General features: G+C 53.7%; 5 protein-coding genes across 5 annotated transcripts; 1 reads left to right on the top strand and 4 right to left on the bottom strand.

The window, feature by feature from the left end:
• Positions 1-8: 8 nt before the first annotated feature.
• CAOG_08385 (hypothetical protein) lies at positions 9-3,527 on the bottom strand. The gene is made up of 2 exons (XM_011271653.1): positions 3,511-3,527; positions 9-2,510 (listed from the first exon to the last, which is right to left on the bottom strand). Exon 2 carries the CDS (start codon positions 2,493-2,495, stop codon positions 66-68), a length of 2,430 nt encoding a protein of 809 aa, XP_011269955.1. The 5' UTR covers positions 2,496-2,510; positions 3,511-3,527; the 3' UTR covers positions 9-65.
• Positions 3,484-7,717, bottom strand: CAOG_08384 (hypothetical protein). The gene is made up of 3 exons (XM_011271652.1): positions 5,166-7,717; positions 4,854-4,972; positions 3,484-4,399 (listed from the first exon to the last, which is right to left on the bottom strand). The coding sequence occupies exon 1, from the start codon at positions 7,052-7,054 to the stop codon at positions 5,867-5,869; it is 1,188 nt and encodes a 395-aa protein (XP_011269954.1). The 5' UTR covers positions 7,055-7,717; the 3' UTR covers positions 3,484-4,399; positions 4,854-4,972; positions 5,166-5,866.
• Positions 7,718-7,843: 126 nt separating this feature from the next.
• CAOG_00055 (phosphoribosylformimino-5-aminoimidazole carboxamide ribotide isomerase) lies at positions 7,844-9,153 on the top strand. Its single transcript, XM_004364869.2, has 4 exons — positions 7,844-8,007; positions 8,112-8,267; positions 8,387-8,901; positions 8,991-9,153. Exons 1-4 carry the CDS (start codon positions 7,939-7,941, stop codon positions 9,046-9,048), a joined length of 798 nt encoding a protein of 265 aa, XP_004364926.2. The 5' UTR covers positions 7,844-7,938; the 3' UTR covers positions 9,049-9,153.
• Positions 9,154-9,174: 21 nt separating this feature from the next.
• On the bottom strand, positions 9,175-14,527 carry CAOG_00054 (diacylglycerol kinase kappa). Its single transcript, XM_004364868.2, has 3 exons — positions 13,534-14,527; positions 10,085-13,348; positions 9,175-9,994 (listed from the first exon to the last, which is right to left on the bottom strand). The coding sequence occupies exons 1-3, from the start codon at positions 14,464-14,466 to the stop codon at positions 9,365-9,367; spliced, it is 4,827 nt and encodes a 1,608-aa protein (XP_004364925.2). The 5' UTR covers positions 14,467-14,527; the 3' UTR covers positions 9,175-9,364.
• Positions 14,528-15,847: 1,320 nt separating this feature from the next.
• On the bottom strand, positions 15,848-18,381 carry CAOG_00053 (serine/threonine-protein phosphatase 4 catalytic subunit). Its single transcript, XM_004364867.2, has 6 exons — positions 18,341-18,381; positions 17,496-17,619; positions 16,816-17,337; positions 16,576-16,697; positions 16,417-16,495; positions 15,848-16,316 (listed from the first exon to the last, which is right to left on the bottom strand). Exons 1-6 carry the CDS (start codon positions 18,361-18,363, stop codon positions 16,263-16,265), a joined length of 924 nt encoding a protein of 307 aa, XP_004364924.1. The 5' UTR covers positions 18,364-18,381; the 3' UTR covers positions 15,848-16,262.
• Between the last annotated feature and the right edge of the window lie 104 nt (positions 18,382-18,485).

Here is an 18,485-nt window from a genome sequence, read left to right as displayed (position 1 = left end):
ATCATCATCATCATCATCATCATCACACACACAAAACTTCTTCAATCAAACAAACACAACAACACTCAGTGGTCGCCGTAAAGGTTGGAGCCAGAGAAGGAATAGTCGGGCGTCGACTGGAAGCACTCGCTGGCCTTCGCGGTGTCGACTTCAACGAGACCGACGCTGGGTCTGGCCGGGTTGTAGGCAATGTAGATGCGTTGGCGAAGGTCCTCGAGCTTGGCCGCGTCAAAGTAGTTGAACGGACGCAGGGTAAATCCGATGCCTTGACCGGCAATCGTGGTGAGGGGAATGTCCTCGGCAGACGGGATGTGGATGGAGCCGACATTCACCCAAAGCACGAGATCCTCCTGCAGAATGCTCTCGTCGTCTTCGACAAAGTCGAGGAAGCGGACGAGCGGCACGTCTGGAGCGTTCATGTCGTAAAAGTGCTCGACCGAGCGGTGTTCCGACTCCTTGCGCTTTGTGGCAACAAAGCTGTTTTCCAGCCACGAGAAGGCAGGCCACCACTCGAGCGCAGGCGTCTGCAGGCTGTTGGCTTGCGAGTGCAGGTGGAACTTGTAGCCGCGGCTCACGCCCCACGCATTGGGTTCGTCCGTGTTGATCACGGTGATGAGGTGCGGGTTGCTTGGGTTCAAGCGCATCTTGGAGGCCATCTCGGTGGCAATCAGGTTGTGGGTCAGCTTCTTGGCGAGCTTGGAGGGAGGCAGGAAGGGGTTTTCCGGGAAGGTGTCGTACGCCACGCCAATCGAGTCGACCGTGTTTGCAGTGCCTGCAATGTCCAGGTCCACCTTAAAGTTGAGAATGTGGTCGTGCAGGTTGCCCATCACCTGGTCCTGGACGCGCGTGCCAAACTGGTTGTCGTTCGCATCGGCCCAGCGGCCGGCTTGCATGTAACCAGTCGCAGACATGTCCACGTCCATCGAGCCGTCCAGGAAGAAGGTGTACGTCAAGACGTAGTCGTAGTTGTACACGGTCGAGATGAAGCGCACCACAAGGGCGGTGCTGTGAATGCCAGTGGCAAAGTCGAGGCCATCGTTGCCCTTGTTAAAGTGCGAGGCGATGGGCGTGCCCAAGTCCTTTTCAAAAATGCACACGGCGCCCTGGAAGTGGGAAATGTTGCCAGAGTTCCACCACATGAACACGTCCGCAAACACGCCCGTCTCTGGGCAAGCGACGCCTCGGATCAGAGGCTGGGCCGCAGCGCCCATGCCCCAGCCAGAGTCGTCGTACTGGCTGGCAGACTGGGCTGCCGGGCGGCCAGAGTAGGTGGCGGCGGCGGCTTGCTGGCTGAGCTCGTACACGATGGTCTCGTTGAGGAAGGAAATGTCACTGAACGAAATGCCAGAGCGGAAGCTGGATGTAATGAGGAACTTCCAGCCCAGGTACTCGACCTGGGGCCCGTTCACGGTGAACCGCTGGCCGCCAGGGTTGACGTGGCGAGGAGAAGCGTGCTGGGCGTTCTGGCGCGTGGGCTTGGACTGCTCGATCAGGTAGTACGGGTCTGTCGGTGCCGGGAAGTTAATCTTGACAAAGCTGGCATTGTTGTTGTACTGGTCGATGAGCTCGGCGATGGTGTCGTACGCCTGCAGGTTGTAGGCGACGCTCTTGACAAACCAGTTGGAAGGATCGACGTCGGTGTGATCAATCATCAGCTCCAGGCCGGTCGGAAGCAGGTAAGGGGCGCCGTCCACGTTGTGCATGGCCCAGACCCAAGTGTGACGCTCGGTGCGGTTGTAGCCGCGCGGGGACGAATCCGTCCACGTGAGGGCTTCCTCATCGTACGTGCCGCCAAAGGACTCGGTGCAGATGGTGGCGAGCTGCCCAAAGGCGTCCGTGATAATCCCTTCCAGCAAATCGTACTCTTGGACGGTCATCGGGCGCATAATCCAAGGGACGTGGCGCACGGGCCAGACCCGGAAGTTGGATGCGCTGACGGGCAGCGGGCCGACGCGGTACTCGACCACCTCAGGGACAGCCCACGCGCCGTGGAAGATGACGACGCGCGCAAAGCGGATGGGTTTGGGCTGATTGTTGCCGTCCCGCCAGTTCAGCACGTCAAACTTGGCCGGCTGGTCGAGCTCCATCGCCCAGATAAAGTTGTCAGACAAGGCCGCGTCGTCGTACGGCGTGAGTTGGAGCGACGCATTGCTCATCAAGGCGTGGAAAATGTCTTGGGTTTCGGACGGGTACAGGTCTTCCAGCGGATGCGGGTCGGCAGCCGAAAACGGCGAAGGGCCAGGTTTCGACGAGCCAGAGGCGCCAGGAATGCCGGTCGCCGGGCAGCTATCGCGACGAGACGCGGCCAACGCTTCCGACTCTTCGAGATCCTTGTGGGTGGTGTAAATGACGCCAAGCGCGACGGAAAGGCCAATCACTGCGCCAATCAGCAGCAGCGAGATGATTCTCCACGTCATGAGCTCCTGCTGCATGCTCGAGCGGGCTTTCTTGCTCGGCGAAGCGTCAGAGCTGCCATCGAGAGAACGGAGCTCCATCTGCACGATTTGGTTCTGTGTTGTCAACGTACCAAGCAGGCACGAAAGTCAGTCAGAGCATCGATCACAGGTTGCATGAGTATTTGGAAAAGCAGCAATGTTCAGTGTCGTTTGCTGTGTTTGTTCTCCTGTATCGACAAAGAAGCCTGGGTTTGACTCATAGAGAGAGAGAGAGAGCGTGTGGAAAGCGAAGGATTCGCATTTCAGTCCGAAAGTCGAAAGTGACCTCGCCTCTCTTCCTTCCTTCCTTCCGCCTTTCTCCGCACAAGTCCAACCACCAAAGCCGTCACCCATTCAATCCAATGTGATGCATGTACACAAGAATGAGCGCGAGAGTGAGAGAGAGAGAGAGAGAGAGAGAGCGAAGGCAAAATAAAAGGGCGTGGGAGCATCGAAAAATACAAAAAAAAAAAAAAAAAAAATAAAAAAAAAATTGAAAGGCGAATTGAAATCGATTGAATGCCGATCCGCGTTTCGAAGCGCGAATACAGCGGTCCAGCTTCACTGGTTGGCAGTCTCCAAGTGCACGCGCTTGCAGTGTGATGCTGTTGTCTGAACACTCCCATGCCACAGCGAGACAATGCTCAAACATTCGGCATTAAAACCGATCAAAAATACAAAACCCGCTTAAAATAAAAAAATAAAAAATCAAAAAATCAACAACAAAATCGAAAAAAAAAGGGCATCCACTTTGACAAAACATGATGAAATGGCGGGCTGTTCGGACATTCAAGCCGAGGGATGTACGAGTGCGAGCGACAATCATGACATGGGCCGAAGGCAGTGGAAGCAGTGAACGAATGGGCAACACAGGAAAAAGGGGAAAGCGGAAAACAATCATAAAAAACCCAACAAGAAAACAACTTAAAACCGAGGTGACCTGTGCCACCCCTACCGCTCATGTCAAAGACTCATCCTCTGCCGTGTCACTTTAAGATGGAGAGAAAACGACGCAATCAACAAAGTCGAAAAGCCATCACGAATAAATGGGCACACTGTGGATGCAAGTTTTTACCAAAACAGAAAAAACTGAAAAAACAAAAACTGCCTTTGGTGACGGATTTGGCATGAAGCATCTTGGATTTGTGCTTCAAACAAAAGTACAAGCGACATTGACCTGCAAACATGACGCACAGCGAGATACGCATGGCAAGGAAGAACAAAATCCAAGAAACGTCAACATTTTTTGCTTGTTTTTTGTTTTTTGAAGTCTCCGCCAGGCAACAACTGGACGGGTGCCTGCTTGTTTGATAGTTTGCGAAAAGCAGAGCATGGGCAGAAAACAAACAAGTGAACAGCATGTCGTCAAACAACATTGCCAGACCTACCGGATTGGACGATAGCAGTGAAAACAACAATGAAACACGGAAACACAGATGGACGGAACAATGAAAAACAAATATTTGGGAGAACGGAATAACAAGAAAAAACATGTACACGGAACAACACCGAGGAAGACGAGAGGGGTTGATGAAAGAGGGGGGGGGGGAAGAGAGGGGACGTGACGAACCAACAAGAAAAAAAAAATACCTGTCAATCAGCCAGCTGAAAACATCAACCACTCTCTCTCTCTCAAGCACCAGTTCACAGAATCGGCCCTGTCAACGCACATCCCCCAAAAATTGCCGTATCAACACACCAACTCACCAGCCCCGGACCAAAGAAAAAAAAAAAAAACTTCAACTGTCTCCTCGCAACAAACTGCAATTCCAAAAGGAACCGTTACCAGAGCGAATGAGCTCGCGTACCGCTGCAACACATTGATGCCGGGAAACTGCGGGACTATCAACTGGCAAAAAACCAAAAGGTGAAATCCAACTCCCCGCTCTTAAAAAAAAAAAAATCAACAGGCGTCAACATGAGGGTCTTTACCTTGAAGGTGTATGATCGGGCCAGAGCAGTCGCTGAACAACCAAAATCAACCAACGGGGATGCAAACAACGGGGATGCAAACAAAAGTCAGCCAAACAAAAGAACAAGGATAAAAGCGAGAAAAATTTACATTTTGATAACAATTTTTTTGTTGTTTGTTTGTTGATTCTCCCCAATCGCTCCCACTCAATCAAACCAACACTCCAGTCAAAGTCAGACAAAGGTAGCACAGAGACAGGAGTGTCGGAGACCAAAGAGGCGAGCAGAGAAAAAAAAAAGGGAAACACGACTTGGGGGAACACACAAACGAAAAGAAGAAAAACAAAGAACAAGCAAAGGCAAACGAACAAACGAACGAACAAAAGTCTGAACGTCCTGCACAAATATTTTTTCTCCCATCTCTGTTCCGTGTTGAAGGATGCCAAGATAACAGCCATCTTTGTTTTTCCCGAACCATCAGAAGCGAGAACCGAAGTTGTTGCTCACCAATAGAAGTGCGACAGGTAGGCGGGGAAACCGGTCGGGGGAAAAAAAGGCAACCAGAGACAGAGACAGAGAGAGAAAAAACAAAGCGGCGACGGGAGGCGGCACAGGACGAAATAAATCTGCAGCAGACACGGACAGGCGAGCACGGAATGGGGTTTGAAAACAAAAAAAAACCACCAATCAAGAAGGCAGCAAAAAGGAGAGACGGTAACAAAGATTCAAACAAAAAGAAAGTTCAGCAACGCGTTTGGAAACCGAAAGAAAAGAAACCCAACGAAGCAAACGAGAGCGCGCGGGAATCCGCTCACTGACCATGTGAATTTCTTGAGCAAACGGAGGAAATCGAGAGAAAGAAAGCGCCGAACGGGGGTGGAACGAACGATTTGTATGAAAATTAACTGACGAGTGGGGAGAAACAACTTCCCCTCTCCTTGAATGACTTGGGGGATGGCAGGAAACGACAGGGCAAAGGCGTGAAAGGTCTCGAAAAAGAAAGGTGCGGGCTCGGAGCGCCATCTGCTGAACAGAATGGAAACGACAGGCAAAAGACGCGCGCGAGGGGCAAACGGAAGAAACGAGACCAAAGTAGGACAAATGGGTGTCGAGCTGCTCTTGATTTGTTTAAACAATGTGGTGGTGGTAATGGTGGTTTTTGTTCTTGAGTTGCTGATGATGCTGATGATGCTGATGATGATGACGACGATGACGAAAGCGAGGCGAAAGAAAGCCGTCCGTGCAAACCCCGAAGACGGAGACGGCGTTCAACCAGCCCACGAACTGATGGAACACATACATGCGGTTGATGCAAGCTTTTTAAAAAAAGGGTTGAGAACGCAGAGGTGGCCAACGACTGCGTTGAGCGTTTTTCCAATGTTTGTTGGTATATAGGATTGACTTGACCGGAAGGTAGCAAGAGACGACGACGACGAAGGACGGGAGACATGCGAAAACAAAAAAAAAAGTTTTTGTTTTGGTTTGTTGTGATAAAATCGAAAAAAACGAACTCGGACGCCTTAGAGCGCAGCAGGAGTGCAGCAGTGCGCGCAAAACTCGACAGAGACGCCGCGCTCAGAGACGTGAATGCAGACACCGCTGTCTGGGACTTGGCTGTCAATGTTGTGCTTTTTGGCAACCTCGTTTTCAAGGTTGTCCGAGGCAGAGCGCTTGAGTCCGCGTTTCTGCGTGCCAGGCTCGAGCTTGGCGGACGCAGAGGAGGATGCGGAAGAGGTGGACGCCACGGCGTTCACAAGGTTGCGAGTGGTGGAGTGGCGCGACTCGGCAAACGTGACGCCAGGCGCTTTGCCGACGGTGGCGAGAACAGACGACAGCATGGACTGGTTGGCAATGACGCGTCGGAGGTACTCGACCTCGGTGAGCAGCGCGCTGCACTTTTCATCGCGGGCCTGGAGCAAGTCGCGCAGATTGCCATTTTCCGCTTCGAGCTCGTTCACCTGGTTGCCAAAGTCGGACAGCATGCGCTTCTTGCGCTCGCGGTTTTCGCGCGCGGCAAGCGCGTTGCGCACGCTCTTGTCGAGTGTGTCGGCAGAGTCGACCGTGGCAGCGAGGGCCGCCGCAGTGGGGCGACCGTTGCGAGTGCGCATGACCAGCGCGGCGGCATTAGGCTCCGATTTGACGCCAAACTCGGACTTGACCTGGGCAGCAGCAGCAGTAGTAGTAGTAGTAGTAGTAGTAGTAGTAGTCGTGGTGGTAGCAGAAGCGCGTGCAGCAGGGGTCGGATGAGAGCGGCGGGAGCGCGTGACGGGCGGGATGACGGCACTGTCGTCCGCCGAGCGCCACTCCGAGTCGCTGTCATCCATGTCCGTGTAGTCGTCGGCGTGCTTCTTGACCGTGCGCTTGCGCAGCGATTGGCGCAGAGGCTGCGCAGCGGAGGGCGCGTCGTCCGAGCGAACCTTGAGCGAGTTGACGGCAGTGACGAACGGGTTGTGCTCGCCGACCGTCACGGCGCCTGCCGCCATGGCCGGCTCGGGTGATGTCAGCGCAAGGGAGGACGGGCCGGCCGCAGCAGGCGACGCGGCAGAGAACTCGCTGTCCGACAAAAAGTACTCCAAAATGTCCTGCGCCCCGTTGGACGTGGAAGCGGACGTCTGCGAGGGCAGCATCATGTCAGACAGCATCGGGGTGACGGGGCCAAACGAGTCGAGGAAGGAGGTGTCGAACGGCGGGATTTCCAAGAGAGTCATCGATGGGGTTGACTAGTTGAAAAGGCTTTCGGATTGGATTGCTGCGCGAGTTGAAGTGGGTTTTCCGAGTTGCTTTTTGGGTGGAAAACCTTGAAACCCTTTGAAACCCTTTGAAAACCTTGAACAATGGCGAAAAAAGCGAGAATGAAGAGTGGAATTGCGCGAGGTTGGAAACAAGCAAGCTGCAGGGCTTTTGTCCTTGTTCGGTAATAGTGACGCAATATCCACGCGGAACTTTTGAAAAAAAAAAGCGCGGAAAAAAAAAAGGGTTATTTGGCTGTGTTCGCTTGTTGTTCGGTTGAGCTTGAGTCTGGGAGGGCGCTGACGAGTGCGGGGGAGGTGACAAGCGTCGGGCAACGGGGGGGGGGGAAGAGGCGGGACTTGAGCGAGGAGAACAAGGAGAAACAGTTCAAAAGAGAAAAAAAGAAGAAAAAGAAAAGCGCAACAATGGAGCGAACTTGGTGTCTGAACGCTCGGGGTTGCAGTGAAGGCGGAGATGGAAGGAGATGGAAAGTGAGTGAGTGCTGCGAGGGGGTAGCTGGGCTGGCTGGGCGGAGCTGGTCAAGCGGCGGAAAGAAGAAGAGAGAAGAAGAAGAAGTGAGTCTCGAAAAGAAAAAAGAAAAGAAGTTTGCTTTGATGAACGTTCGTAAAAAGTAAAACACGAACGGAAAAGAAAGAAAAAGAAGAGGAAAAAAAAAAAAAATGAAGACTGACGAAACAGTCGACTTCCAAATCGAGAATTAAAGCTCAGTCAATTTGAAATCAAAAACAAATAACAACGAATAACAACGAAAAACAACAACGAAAAACAACAACGAAAAACAACGAGAAAGTCAGAAACAACGAGAAAGTCAGAAACAACGAGAATTGGGAAACAGAACAAAATGACAGAGAAGCAAAGCGTGTCGCGGTTTCGACCGTGCATTGATCTGCACGACGGCAAAGTCAAGCAGGTACCCCCAAAAAACGCAAACAGATGACTTGGAGCGAGCGTCGAGCCGTTGATTGACGCACGATGATGATTGACTCTTGTTTGACTGTCGATCTCGGCTTCAAGATCGTCGGCGGCACTCTGGCTGCGTCGGGAGTGACCACTGCAGAGCTCAAGACCAACTTTGTCGCAGAGCACGACGCGGGATACTACGCCGAGTTGTACCGCACGGACGGGCTTCTGGGTGCTCATGTCATCAAGCTGGGGCCCAACAACGATGCGGTAAGGCCAGAGTGGTTTGTTTGCATTGAGGTGAAGGCGGGCTGACCTTGAGCGCGCGAATGTGCAAAAAAACTCTGGTCTGTGTGCGTGCGTGCGTGCGTGCGCGCGGGACCACACAGGCAGCCAGACAGGCGCTGATGGCATGGCCTGGAAAGCTTCAAGTGGGTGGCGGAATCACGGATGCGAACGCGCGCGAGTGGATTGAGGCCGGCGCTGCGCAAGTCATTGTGACGAGCTGGCTCTTCCCAAACGCACAGCTGGCCATCGATCGGGTCAAGAGTCTCTCTCAGGCAATTGGGCGAGACAAGCTGGTCATTGATCTCAGCTGCCGGCGGCGGCAGCACCCTGACACGGGTGCAATGACTTGGTTTGTTGCGATGGACAAGTGGCAGACCATCACGTCCACCGAAATCACCCCGGCCCTGCTGCAGGAGCTGGCACAGTACTGTGTCGAGTTTCTCGTGCATGCTGCAGATGTCGAGGGTCTCTGCCAAGGAATTGACGAGGATTTGGTGAGGCTGCTGGGCGCGTCGTCGCCCATCCCGTGCACGTATGCCGGCGGCGGCAAGCACATCTCCGATCTCGAGCTGGTAGATCGTCTTTCCAACGGTCGGGTCGACTTGACATTTGGCAGGTAAGGGAGCAGTGGTGTGTGCATGTGGAGGAGGAAGCATTGCCGTTTCGTGTCCAGCTTTGTCCGACAAAATTGTTGTTGTTTTGTGTCTCCTCGGTCAAGTATAGTGATTGCGTTGCATGGAATCAGCGCCATTCGGGCCACTAGATTGATTTGCCAAGTTTCGACAAGCGGCAATCGATTCAATGTACAACAACACTCGTTCCATTTTTTAATCAAACTCTCTCCCTGCTCATCTCTTCCAATTCGACCAGATCACTATGCAGTTGGTATTTGGAGCAAAACGTGTTTTGTAGATTGACGACAGCAGCAGCGCGAATGAACAAACCACAACAATCAAAAACTATTAAAACCAACAAAAACCAAACAACAAGGGAAACGAATATTATCAAATCAAGAGGGGATTGAGAATCGAATGCATCGCAGAAAAAGAAAGCCCCAGAAGCCTCACGACTGAAAGCGATCAAACCACTGTCTGCATGGCAGAGACGAGAGCAAGATCTTGGATGCCTTTGAGAAGACGCTTAATGTGCCCAAGCTTCTCAACGCCCAATTCAGCAAGATCTTCGCGGTTGAGGAGCAAGAGTTCCACGCCAGTGATGGCGTTGCCAGCGAAGGCGGGAATGTACTCGTCGAGCTCTAGCGCGTGGAGCCAGGAACCAATGGTCTCGGTCGACCAGGCGCGTGGGTCTTGCTGGTCTGTTGTGAGCGCTCGGTGCATGCGAATTTCGCTTTCGGTGCGAGACTGAAGCACGGCAAACCCAAGGGCACGCGGCGACGAGGGCGACCCGGGAAGCGATCCCGAGGATTTCACCGGGACGGAACCAGCTGCCGCTGCTGACGATGAGCTGACGTCCGACGCGCTGGCGCTCAGCAGTGCAGACGCGGGCAATGTGCTAGTCGGTGGGGCAGCAGCCACAGCAGCCGCGTTCTCTTGTCGCTCAGCTTCCGGCATGCTCGGGGACACAACGACGACGGGCGCGGGAGCACCGCCTGCGGGAACACTGCCAGATTCAGTGCTGGTTGCACTCGTCGCAAGAGCAGGTGTCAATGACTCTCCGGTATCGAGGGACTTGGAAACTTTGCGCTTTCTCTGCAACACGACCCAAAACGAAAAAGAAAAACAATAGAGTGAGACTCAAACAGAAAACAACAGCAACACAAAAAACTCGACGAAACGTACAATGCCGGCGAAGGACGATCGCTTGGTCTTCGGACTAGTGTTGCCAACCTGACCGGACGATGAATCAACAATAGGCTCGCCGAGAATGTGAGCGCGGGCATTGAGCACAGAGGCTTCATCGCTGTTTGAGCGCTGGAGCGGGGAGCGAGGCGTGCTGCCAGAGGCGGCGGGGCTGCTCGAGCTGAGATTGAGGGCGAGCAACGAGCCACTGGGAGACACATCGGCAGCTGATGCAGAGTCGGGAGATGTCAAGGGCGATGCCACACTCTGCATGTCCATCACACGCTTCATCTCGACCTCCGTGGTCTTCAGCGCAGCCAAGAGCGCATCGCGTGATGCTTCTTGGATGGTGGCGCCTGCGCCCATGTCAAACATCCAGCGCACTTCCTGCAGCAGCGTTTTGGCATGCTTGGTAAAGTCCATCATGTACCGCCGAAGGAAGGCCTGCTGTTGGGGTTGCAAGCCAAGCGGTGATGTCATGACGGGGCTGGACGAAGCAGTGACAGGGGATGCGGACGCGGCGGTCGAGGCGGCAGCGGCAGCGGCGGCAGCAGTCGTTCTTGTCAAAGTGGGGCTCTTGCCCATCACAGTGGCCACAGAAGATGAAAGCGTCGGCGCTGAGAGAGCAGCAACAGCAGCCGGGGGCTGTGGCAGCGGCGATGACGTGCCGACGGTCGCGCTCGCACTGCCAATGGAACTGGAAGAGGCAGCAGCAGCAGCACCGCTTCCCGTAAGCCGTTCGTACGCAGCCTCGACGGCAATGGCGAGCGGCAGCACTGTTTGCTCAATTGCAGCAGCTTCTCCGGAGGCAGCGCGCAGCTGTGCGATGAGGGCTAGCGTGGCGTGCGCCAGGGGCATGAGCAAGGATCGCTCGTCTGCCGTCATGATGGCCGCGGAAATGTCGGGGTTGGAATGCTTTTGCCGACGCAGCTGCGTCTTGACAGCTTGCTTTTCCTCCCACGAGCGCAACATGTTCAAGAAGGCCTTGTCTCGGGAAAGCATTTGGGTGCGCGTCTTGTGCGTGATTTTGATCACGCCCGGCGCTTGCAGCCACGCTTCGCCGTCCACTTGAATGGGAATGGGCTCGTCCGACTTGAAAGAAATCTTAATGCTGCGGCACTGCGCAATGCGATACGGACGGATGACTGGGAACACTTTGGACGCTGCCATTTGCGTCATGCCAAACACGGCCACAACCTCCAGGATGCGATCGTCGCAAGCCGGGGGGCTGAAGGCGTCTTCCATCTTGATGCCCCAAAAGTTGGTTCCGCCCATGTAGCTCGGAATGTTGAGCACCACAATACCCTGGAGCTTTGGCAGAGTGATGACTTTGCCGTCGCATTCGAGTTCCAGCTTGGTGTGCAAATCACGACATGATTGGTGCACAAACTCCATGCCACTGAGAACGCCATACCACATCATGTTCTTGATGCGGCTGCGGAACTTTTCGGGATGCTCTTCGCGCTTGTTGTGGAAGGCCAGACCAATCTTGGCGTCAAGACCAATGCCAAAGTAATTGTTCATCACTGCAACCTCCTGCAGATCGCGCTGCGAGCGCGACCGCTGGATTGTCTTGGGCTTGAATGCAGCCTTGATGCGCTGAATGGTACCGCGACGAGCCCCCTTGCGCAAGGCCTGACGCAGCGCAGATTGCGCCGTTTCAGTTTGGCGGATTCGCAAGGTGATTTCCTCCACCAGCTTTTTGATGGAGCGCGCAGATAGCAGCGCGGCGTTGGAGCTGTCCACCGGGCTGGACGGTCGCTGCACGTCATCGGCGGCCGAGGAAGACCCCGCTGTTGCTGTTGATGATGATGATGATGCTGATGATGCTGATGCTGCTGCTGATGCAGAGCTGCTGGCTTGCGAGGGCTGGGAAGAAGCGGACGACAATGCCACGCTCTCGCCGTTGCTGTTGACCTTGGACAGCAGCTCGGTCACCATGTCGTTGAGTTGAGTGCACATGAGCGGAAGCTCATCATCGTCCTCGTCCTCGCTGTCGCTGCCGGCAGGCAGACGCTCGCCAGACGCGTTTTCATCGTCGTCATCGTCGTCACTCGTGCGGGTGCCCAGACTCAATGCGCGACCAAGAAGGACGTTGATGGCGCGACGAAGCTCGTCGGTCGCGCTCACCACGCTGCTTTCATCGCCGGGGATGAGCAGGTTGGACAGAGCCACGGCAATGGTCTTTTGCAGACGGCTCAAGTCGTCATCCACTGTCGGGGGAGTTGCGGGCTGAGCTCCGTCGGAGAGTCCATCCGTGTCGCTTTCTTCCAGCCCGCTGGTTCCGCTGCCAACGACGCGGATTTCAGACGCGTCCTTGACGACAGTCGCAACGTGCTCGATCGAAACGGCCGCCGAGCCAGCTGCAGCTTGCGCGACCTGGTACTCGAGATCGGCCGCGCGAGCCTCGTTGTCGGACGCTGCGAGTGCCTCTGCTGAAGAGGACGCAAACGGACCCGAGGACGAATCGGGAGAATCCGAGCGTTCACGCTCGCTGTGGCTACCAACAGCGCCGCTTGCGCCGCCGAGCTCCAGCACTTCCCGAGCGTCGGGGCGCTTCTTCTTGGACGAGCGCTTGCGGGTCAGCGACTTGCGAGTGCGCTTCTTTTTGACCTGAATGCTCCAGCGATCCAGCATGGTCACGTGCGAGCGCTCGTACTCGTCGATGAGGTTGGCAAGATCAGAGTCGTCATCGAGACTGGCTCCCCAGCCCAGAACACGCGCCAGGTCGTTGCCAGTGCCGATGGGCAAAACGCCCACCTGCACGCGAATGTTGAGCTTGTCCATTTCGGCAAGCACCCAACCGATGCTGCCGTCTCCACCACAAATCAAAACGCGGAACGTGTCGAGCTGGCGGAAGAACATGAGGCCGGGAATGGGACCGCCTTTGCCCAGGTCGAAAATCTGGGCCGGGTTGAGCAAGCGCTTGAACCGCCGCATCACCCGAACGCCCTGGTTGCCGCCGCTCTTTGTGTTGACAAACACTGCCAGTGGGCACGAGCCTGGTGGCTTGACGGCCTTCCATTGCTTTTCGCCGTCTGCGGTCGTGGTCAGCGTGATCGCGTTGGGCGGCAACATTGAGGTGCGGTGGCGACCGAGGGTGCACTCGACCACTGCAGTGCTAAGACAGCCAGAGTGCACCGTTTGCTGGCACCACAGGCACCGGTAGTCGGCTAATCGCTTGGAGCTGCCGCAGCCCTTCTCGCACACTGCGCACCGCGAGCTTCCGGGGAGATTGCCCATAATCCATTGATGGGGCATTGTCTGTAAGTTGGTGTAGGATGTGTGGTTGATTTCATCCAAAAAAAAAAAAAACAAAACAAAAAAAAAAAAAAAAACACCAGTGAGCAAATCAGAATGTGCAACCTTTGCCTCTAGCAAACCCGAAAGCAGCAAAACATACAACCAAACAAACAACATAAACAACACCAAACAAAAAAAAATCCTACCAAAGAATCGCTCGACGGGGCGGAAGAATTCATGCTGAACGCGGTCGTCCATTTACATTGCACGGGAGCGGCGGCAGCGCAGCGGGAGTGCACGGAAAATTTGCACACTTCGCAGGACAGCCCTTGCTTGGTGACGCCGTGAATGGCATCGCCGCAGACATTGCAAAACGTCAGACGCTTGTAGGTGGCCAAGTACCAGTTGTGGTCTTGCGCGCCAACGATCGAATAGGCCGTGATGCGCGCGCCTTTGAGCGCTCGAATCCAATCCTCCATTTCTTTGCGGCTTTCAGCCAGGAGGGTGATTTTGCGCGTCTCTGTGATGATTTTGAACGAGTGGCCCTTGTTCTTGCTCGACGACTCGGCAACGCTGACATTTGCAATCAGCTCGACGCGGTCGTACACGGCCTCGGATTGTGCCTGCGAGACAAAGAGCGTCGAGCCTCGCAGCGTGTAGTAGCGACGCTTCCAGCCCTGGACTTTGGTCGTGTACTTTTTCAGGTACCCTTCCTTGACAATTTTTTCGTTAAAGTCGACTGGGTCTGAGGTGACAACGGGAACTGGCGACGACAGAGCAGCAGACGATGCTGATGAGGGCGACTGCAATGGTGTGCTTGTCGATAGCGGTGAGGATGCAGAAGCAGCAGCATTAGCAGCAGAGGAGTGCGTGCGGTCTCCTCGCCGATCATCCGTGTCGCTGCTCGTGTCTTCCGACGAAATGTGACGCATGTACGGTGTCGCTCCCGTCGCTGCCGAGGCCACAGGCGAGCCAACGTCCGAGGACGAAGCAGTTCCCTCTGGAGCATCGACGGACGAGCCACTGGTCGACCGGCCCATCGAGCTTCGTGCCGACGACTGGTTGGCAATGGCGATGGGCGCCGTCTGTGCCATGGGCAGCAATGCCGGCGTCGTTGGTTCTGCGACTTGGACCTCCATTTTTGTTGGACGAGCAGCAGAACGAGAAGAGCGCGGGTTCCGTTCCGGGCTTGGTCAACGTCTGACAAAACAATCGACGGGCGAGCAGTGAGTCCTCGCTGCACAGAATGAGATGATAAGATGAAGATGATGATGCTGGGATGGAGCAACAAGGACGGTGTGTGTGTGTAGAGTAGGGGAGAGGGAGACGGCGGATTCAAAAACAAAAACCGCAGTAGATGTAAAGTCTCCACTCTGCCGCCCTGGTCTGGCCTGCGCTGAGGACGTGTTCATTACCATAGGAATAGACGATGCAAGGCGTCATCAATAAGGGGCAAGTGGACAAGCCCAACAAGGGGAGTGTTCCGAATGAGAGAGGCGCGCAAACGATTCTTGGCCATCGTGCCTTTTTTTTTTTTTTTTTTTTTTTTATAACTTTTGCATTGGCATTTTTTTTATTGCGCACTTTTGTTTGTTCATTTCCAGCAGGGGCCCCAACTTCAGCGACCAGTCCCAGGAGAGCGCAAAGAGCTATACAACCAACAAAACCCACAAAGCAACACAGGAGGTTGGCGGACAGCCGACAAAAGCTCCAATTCCAACAGGAATCAAAGCTCGGTTCGGATTTTTAGATTTTTCAATATTATTTGTATTGGTTTTGCCATTGCAGTTGCCCCTTCCACGGCGGGGGGGGGGAGGAAGAACCCCGAGCTCGTTACTCCATGCACCTCCACGCAGCAAGGTGACCTTCGACGGTGTTCTCCGCCACGGCCATCGACGCAGCGTGCCGCGACTTGCGTGGCTGAGTTACAGCGCATATTTTTGAATGCCGCTTCCATTTCCCCTCGCTGTTTCCTGGTGTCCCCCACACGTCCACCCATCCCGCGCCTGCGGACTGCAATGGAGCAAGCAAAGCTACCACTACTGGCAGTTGACATGCAATGCAGTCGCGTCGCTATCGGTGGCAAGCAGCAGCAGTTCTTTTTTTTTTTTTTTGGTTTTTTTTTTTTTGGTTTTTGCCTTGCCAACGTCGGCCCGCTCTGCCGAAATCCACTCCACGCCTTGCCACCCGCTTCCGTCGACAGGGTTTTAAAAATCAAACACTTTCCCCGTCTTTGACTCAATTCTGCACAACTACCGACTGTTGCGCTGGGCACGAGAGATGTAAAACGGAAAAAAAAAGCTTACACTTGTGCCGAAAAATGAAGAATGAATGGAGCAATCTCAACAAGCAACCAGGACGGCATGGGTGAAGTCTGTCATTGTAAGAGGGTAGTTGTATTTGAGACGATGGGTGGGTGATGATTGATTGAGCGAGACACGCAGAAATGCAGAAATACCGGTCGATCTGTCACGAAACATACTGGAATGTTGAAACACCTTTTGGGTCTGCTCGACAGGGTACGGATTCAAAAAAACGCAGTGGTTTATGTATACACAGGCAGCAAAACAAACACCTGGTCAACTCGACAGAAAAACGGCAACAGCGGCAACAACGACCGTAACAAAGAACGACAAAAAGGAACACACACAGAAAAAAAAAAAGTGGCAGAAAACGTGTTAGGGGGAAGAGGTAAGAGTGTGGGCGTGATATTGAAGGCGCACGCACATACATGAAGCAAACCGGTAGTACATTGGCGCGCGGATGGGTGTGGTTTGATGGGGGGGGGGGAAAGAAGGTGAAGGACGAAAAACACATAGAAAATCAAACTATCTCAAACTCCGCTCTTTGCGTAAAGTGCAAAGAACGAAAAATTCTGGCGAGACAAACATTTTTTTTCTTCCCTCTCGAAAATAGCGAGTTGCTACTGTGGCTCTTAAAGGAAATAATCAGCTTGCGGCTTCTTGACGGGCGCGCCTCGGTTTTCTTGCTGTGAATTTTCAACGCAGACACCCCAGAAGCATCAACGTGAGTTGCCCAAAAATCCCTCAACCAGTCCAGATGCATCAAAGAGTTGCTGGGACACCAACCTGAGGAGCAGCGTTGAAAATCTTGTAATTCGTGTTCAGATGCTCGTCCAGCTCGAGAATGGCCGCAACATTGCCACAGCTGCATCGAGACAGCCATGGAGTGAGTAAAATATCAAGATCAATGGAAAATCAACAGTTCAAACGCTCCCAAAAACGTACCGGTAGCAGTAGTTTGGTGCAGACCAGACGGTGACCACCGAACCGTTAAAGTGGAGCTTGTAGCCGTCCATCACCAGTTGATGGGCGCGGCAAATCAAATCCAGATTGTTGGTCTGGTTAAACTGTTTAAAAAAAGAGCAGCGCGGGAGTGAGAGAGATCAAGGCAAGGAAAAAGAGACCAAAACAAAGATACAAAAAAAAAAAACCATCTGGTCTCAGTTCTTGCTGGTGTTGCCTTACCTGAGCGGCAATGTCACTGCCAAAGAGATAGCCAGCACCGCGCGGGCTCAAGCCCCAGCCGTCAATGTCTTCGGGGTCCGACCAGAGCAGATCGCACATGGGACCGTCGTGTGGGACTTCTTGCTTGCGATCGATCGTGCGGATGGCGTCGAGTGTGTTGATGGCAGGCGAGAGACCGCCGTGTACGCAGAGAATCTTGTCGTCAATGAGTGCCGATAGCGAGAGGTAGTCGAAAATCTCGGTGCAGTATCGCCAGACGTTGACCGAGCCGTACTTTCGCAAGCATTCGTCGTAAAAGCCGTACACTTGGGTGATTTGACGACTCTCGTGGTTGCCTCGGATAAGTGTGATGCGGTCTGGGTATCGCACCTTCAGTGCCAACAGCAACAGGAAGGTCTCGACGCTGAAAAAGCCGCGATCAACAAAGTCGCCCATAAACAAATAGTTGGTGTCTGGCACGTCGCCGCCGACCTGGAAGAGCTCCTTCAAGTCGTAAAACTGGCCGTGGATGTCTCCGCAGATCTGCAAGTTGAAGAGGAAGGGGGGGGGTGAGGGGTGAGTTTGGCTGAAGAAAAGCAAAGAAGAGGATGGCTTTTGCTTTCTTTCTCTCTCTCTCTCGCCCGCCCGCAACCCCCCGCGCGTCCACACAATCCGACCATCAGAGCATTCGTCTCACTGACCGTGACGGGTGCATCGACGCGCTGGACGTTGGACTCTTCAACGAGAATCTCGCGCGCCTTAGCGCAGAGAGCCTTGACTTCGCTCTCCTTGATGACCTCGCAGCGTCGCAGCTGGGCGATTTGCCTACAACAAGCACATGTGCGCATCCACAGAACAACACAACACAACCGTCAGTTGACATAAGCGGGGCTCGCGACGGGCCAACATAAAGCGAGCCAAAGAACCAAAAAAAAAAAAAAAAGATTTCGTAAAATAAAAAAAAAATAAAAAAAATGATAGTGACAATGTTGGATGGGTTGAAGGGGCAGGACGCATGGGAGCAACGATGTAAGACCCAAGCACGGTGGATGAAGCGCATTCGTGAGAGTCAGCGTCAGCGTCAGCGGCAAGACTGCGAACGAGAGAACGAGAAGAAGGAAGAGACAATGGAAAAACCAAAAGAAAAGAACAAAAAAAAAAAAAAAGGAAAAAAAAAAAAAAAAGACCACACGCGCGCTTTTTGGCTTTTCTGGCTTTTTTGGTTGCTGCGTTGCGTTGCGAGGCGCGACACAAGAGTTAGGTTAGGAAGAGAGAGAGAGATGACGCGCGACCAGAGAGCGAGAGGCTGCAGAACAGCAGAGCGAGGGCAAGCGCAGAGCGAGGGGCCACCGAACAGCAGCAGAAGCAGCAACGGGACCACATCACCAAATGCTGCTTTAACCTCCATCTACTCTATTGCTGTGTCGCCTCGTATCAGTCTCCTTTCTGTTCAAGTCTGCATCGAGGGAAAGCAAAGAGCAAAGCAACACTCCCACCGTCCAAGCGGCAGAGCGGAGAGAGAGAGGGAGAGGAGAGGATTTGTTACCGGTCGAGATCGGATGTGGACATTCAAAACACTTAGGAAGGGAACTGAGCTGATGCAAGATCTTAGCAAAGACGAAAACAACAACAAAAGCAGACAACATGAACAATAATTGCAAACACAAAAAACTCTGAGGTGGGATGCAAAA

This window comes from Capsaspora owczarzaki, assembly GCF_000151315.2.
Source record: "Capsaspora owczarzaki ATCC 30864 unplaced genomic scaffold supercont2.1, whole genome shotgun sequence".
NCBI classification, from domain to species: Eukaryota; class Filasterea; order Ministeriida; family Capsasporidae; genus Capsaspora; species Capsaspora owczarzaki.
Note: the sequence above shows the minus strand (reverse complement) of the source record. Positions and strands in the feature narration are given on the sequence as shown.

Bases quoted from the DNA above. Each gene is read 5' to 3' on its own strand.
- CAOG_00055 (XM_004364869.2), top strand. From the start codon at position 7,939: ATGACAGAGAAGCAAAGCGTGTCGCGGTTTCGACCGTGCATTGATCTG. The intron at 8,268-8,386 runs GTAAGGCCAGAG...GGGACCACACAG, and splicing joins TGGGGCCCAACAACGATGCG to GCAGCCAGACAGGCGCTGAT. The intron at 8,902-8,990 runs GTAAGGGAGCAG...GTTGTTTTGTGT, and splicing joins GTCGACTTGACATTTGGCAG to CTCCTCGGTCAAGTATAGTG.
- CAOG_00053 (XM_004364867.2), bottom strand. From the start codon at position 18,363: ATGTCCACATCCGATCTCGACCG. The intron at 17,338-17,495 runs GTCAGTGAGACG...TTCAACTTGCAG, and splicing joins GCGTCGATGCACCCGTCACG to ATCTGCGGAGACATCCACGG. The intron at 16,698-16,815 runs GTAAGGCAACAC...TTTTTTAAACAG, and splicing joins GCAGTGACATTGCCGCTCAG to TTTAACCAGACCAACAATCT.
- CAOG_00054 (XM_004364868.2), bottom strand. From the start codon at position 14,466: ATGGAGGTCCAAGTCGCAGAACCAACGACGCCGGCATTGCTGCCCATG. The intron at 13,349-13,533 runs GTAGGATTTTTT...ACCAACTTACAG, and splicing joins CCCCGTCGAGCGATTCTTTG to ACAATGCCCCATCAATGGAT. The intron at 9,995-10,084 runs GTACGTTTCGTC...GTCGTGTTGCAG, and splicing joins GATCGTCCTTCGCCGGCATT to AGAAAGCGCAAAGTTTCCAA.
- CAOG_08385 (XM_011271653.1), bottom strand. From the start codon at position 2,495: ATGGAGCTCCGTTCTCTCGATGGCAGCTCTGACGCTTCGCCGAGCAAG.
- CAOG_08384 (XM_011271652.1), bottom strand. From the start codon at position 7,054: ATGACTCTCTTGGAAATCCCGCCGTTCGACACCTCCTTCCTCGACTCG.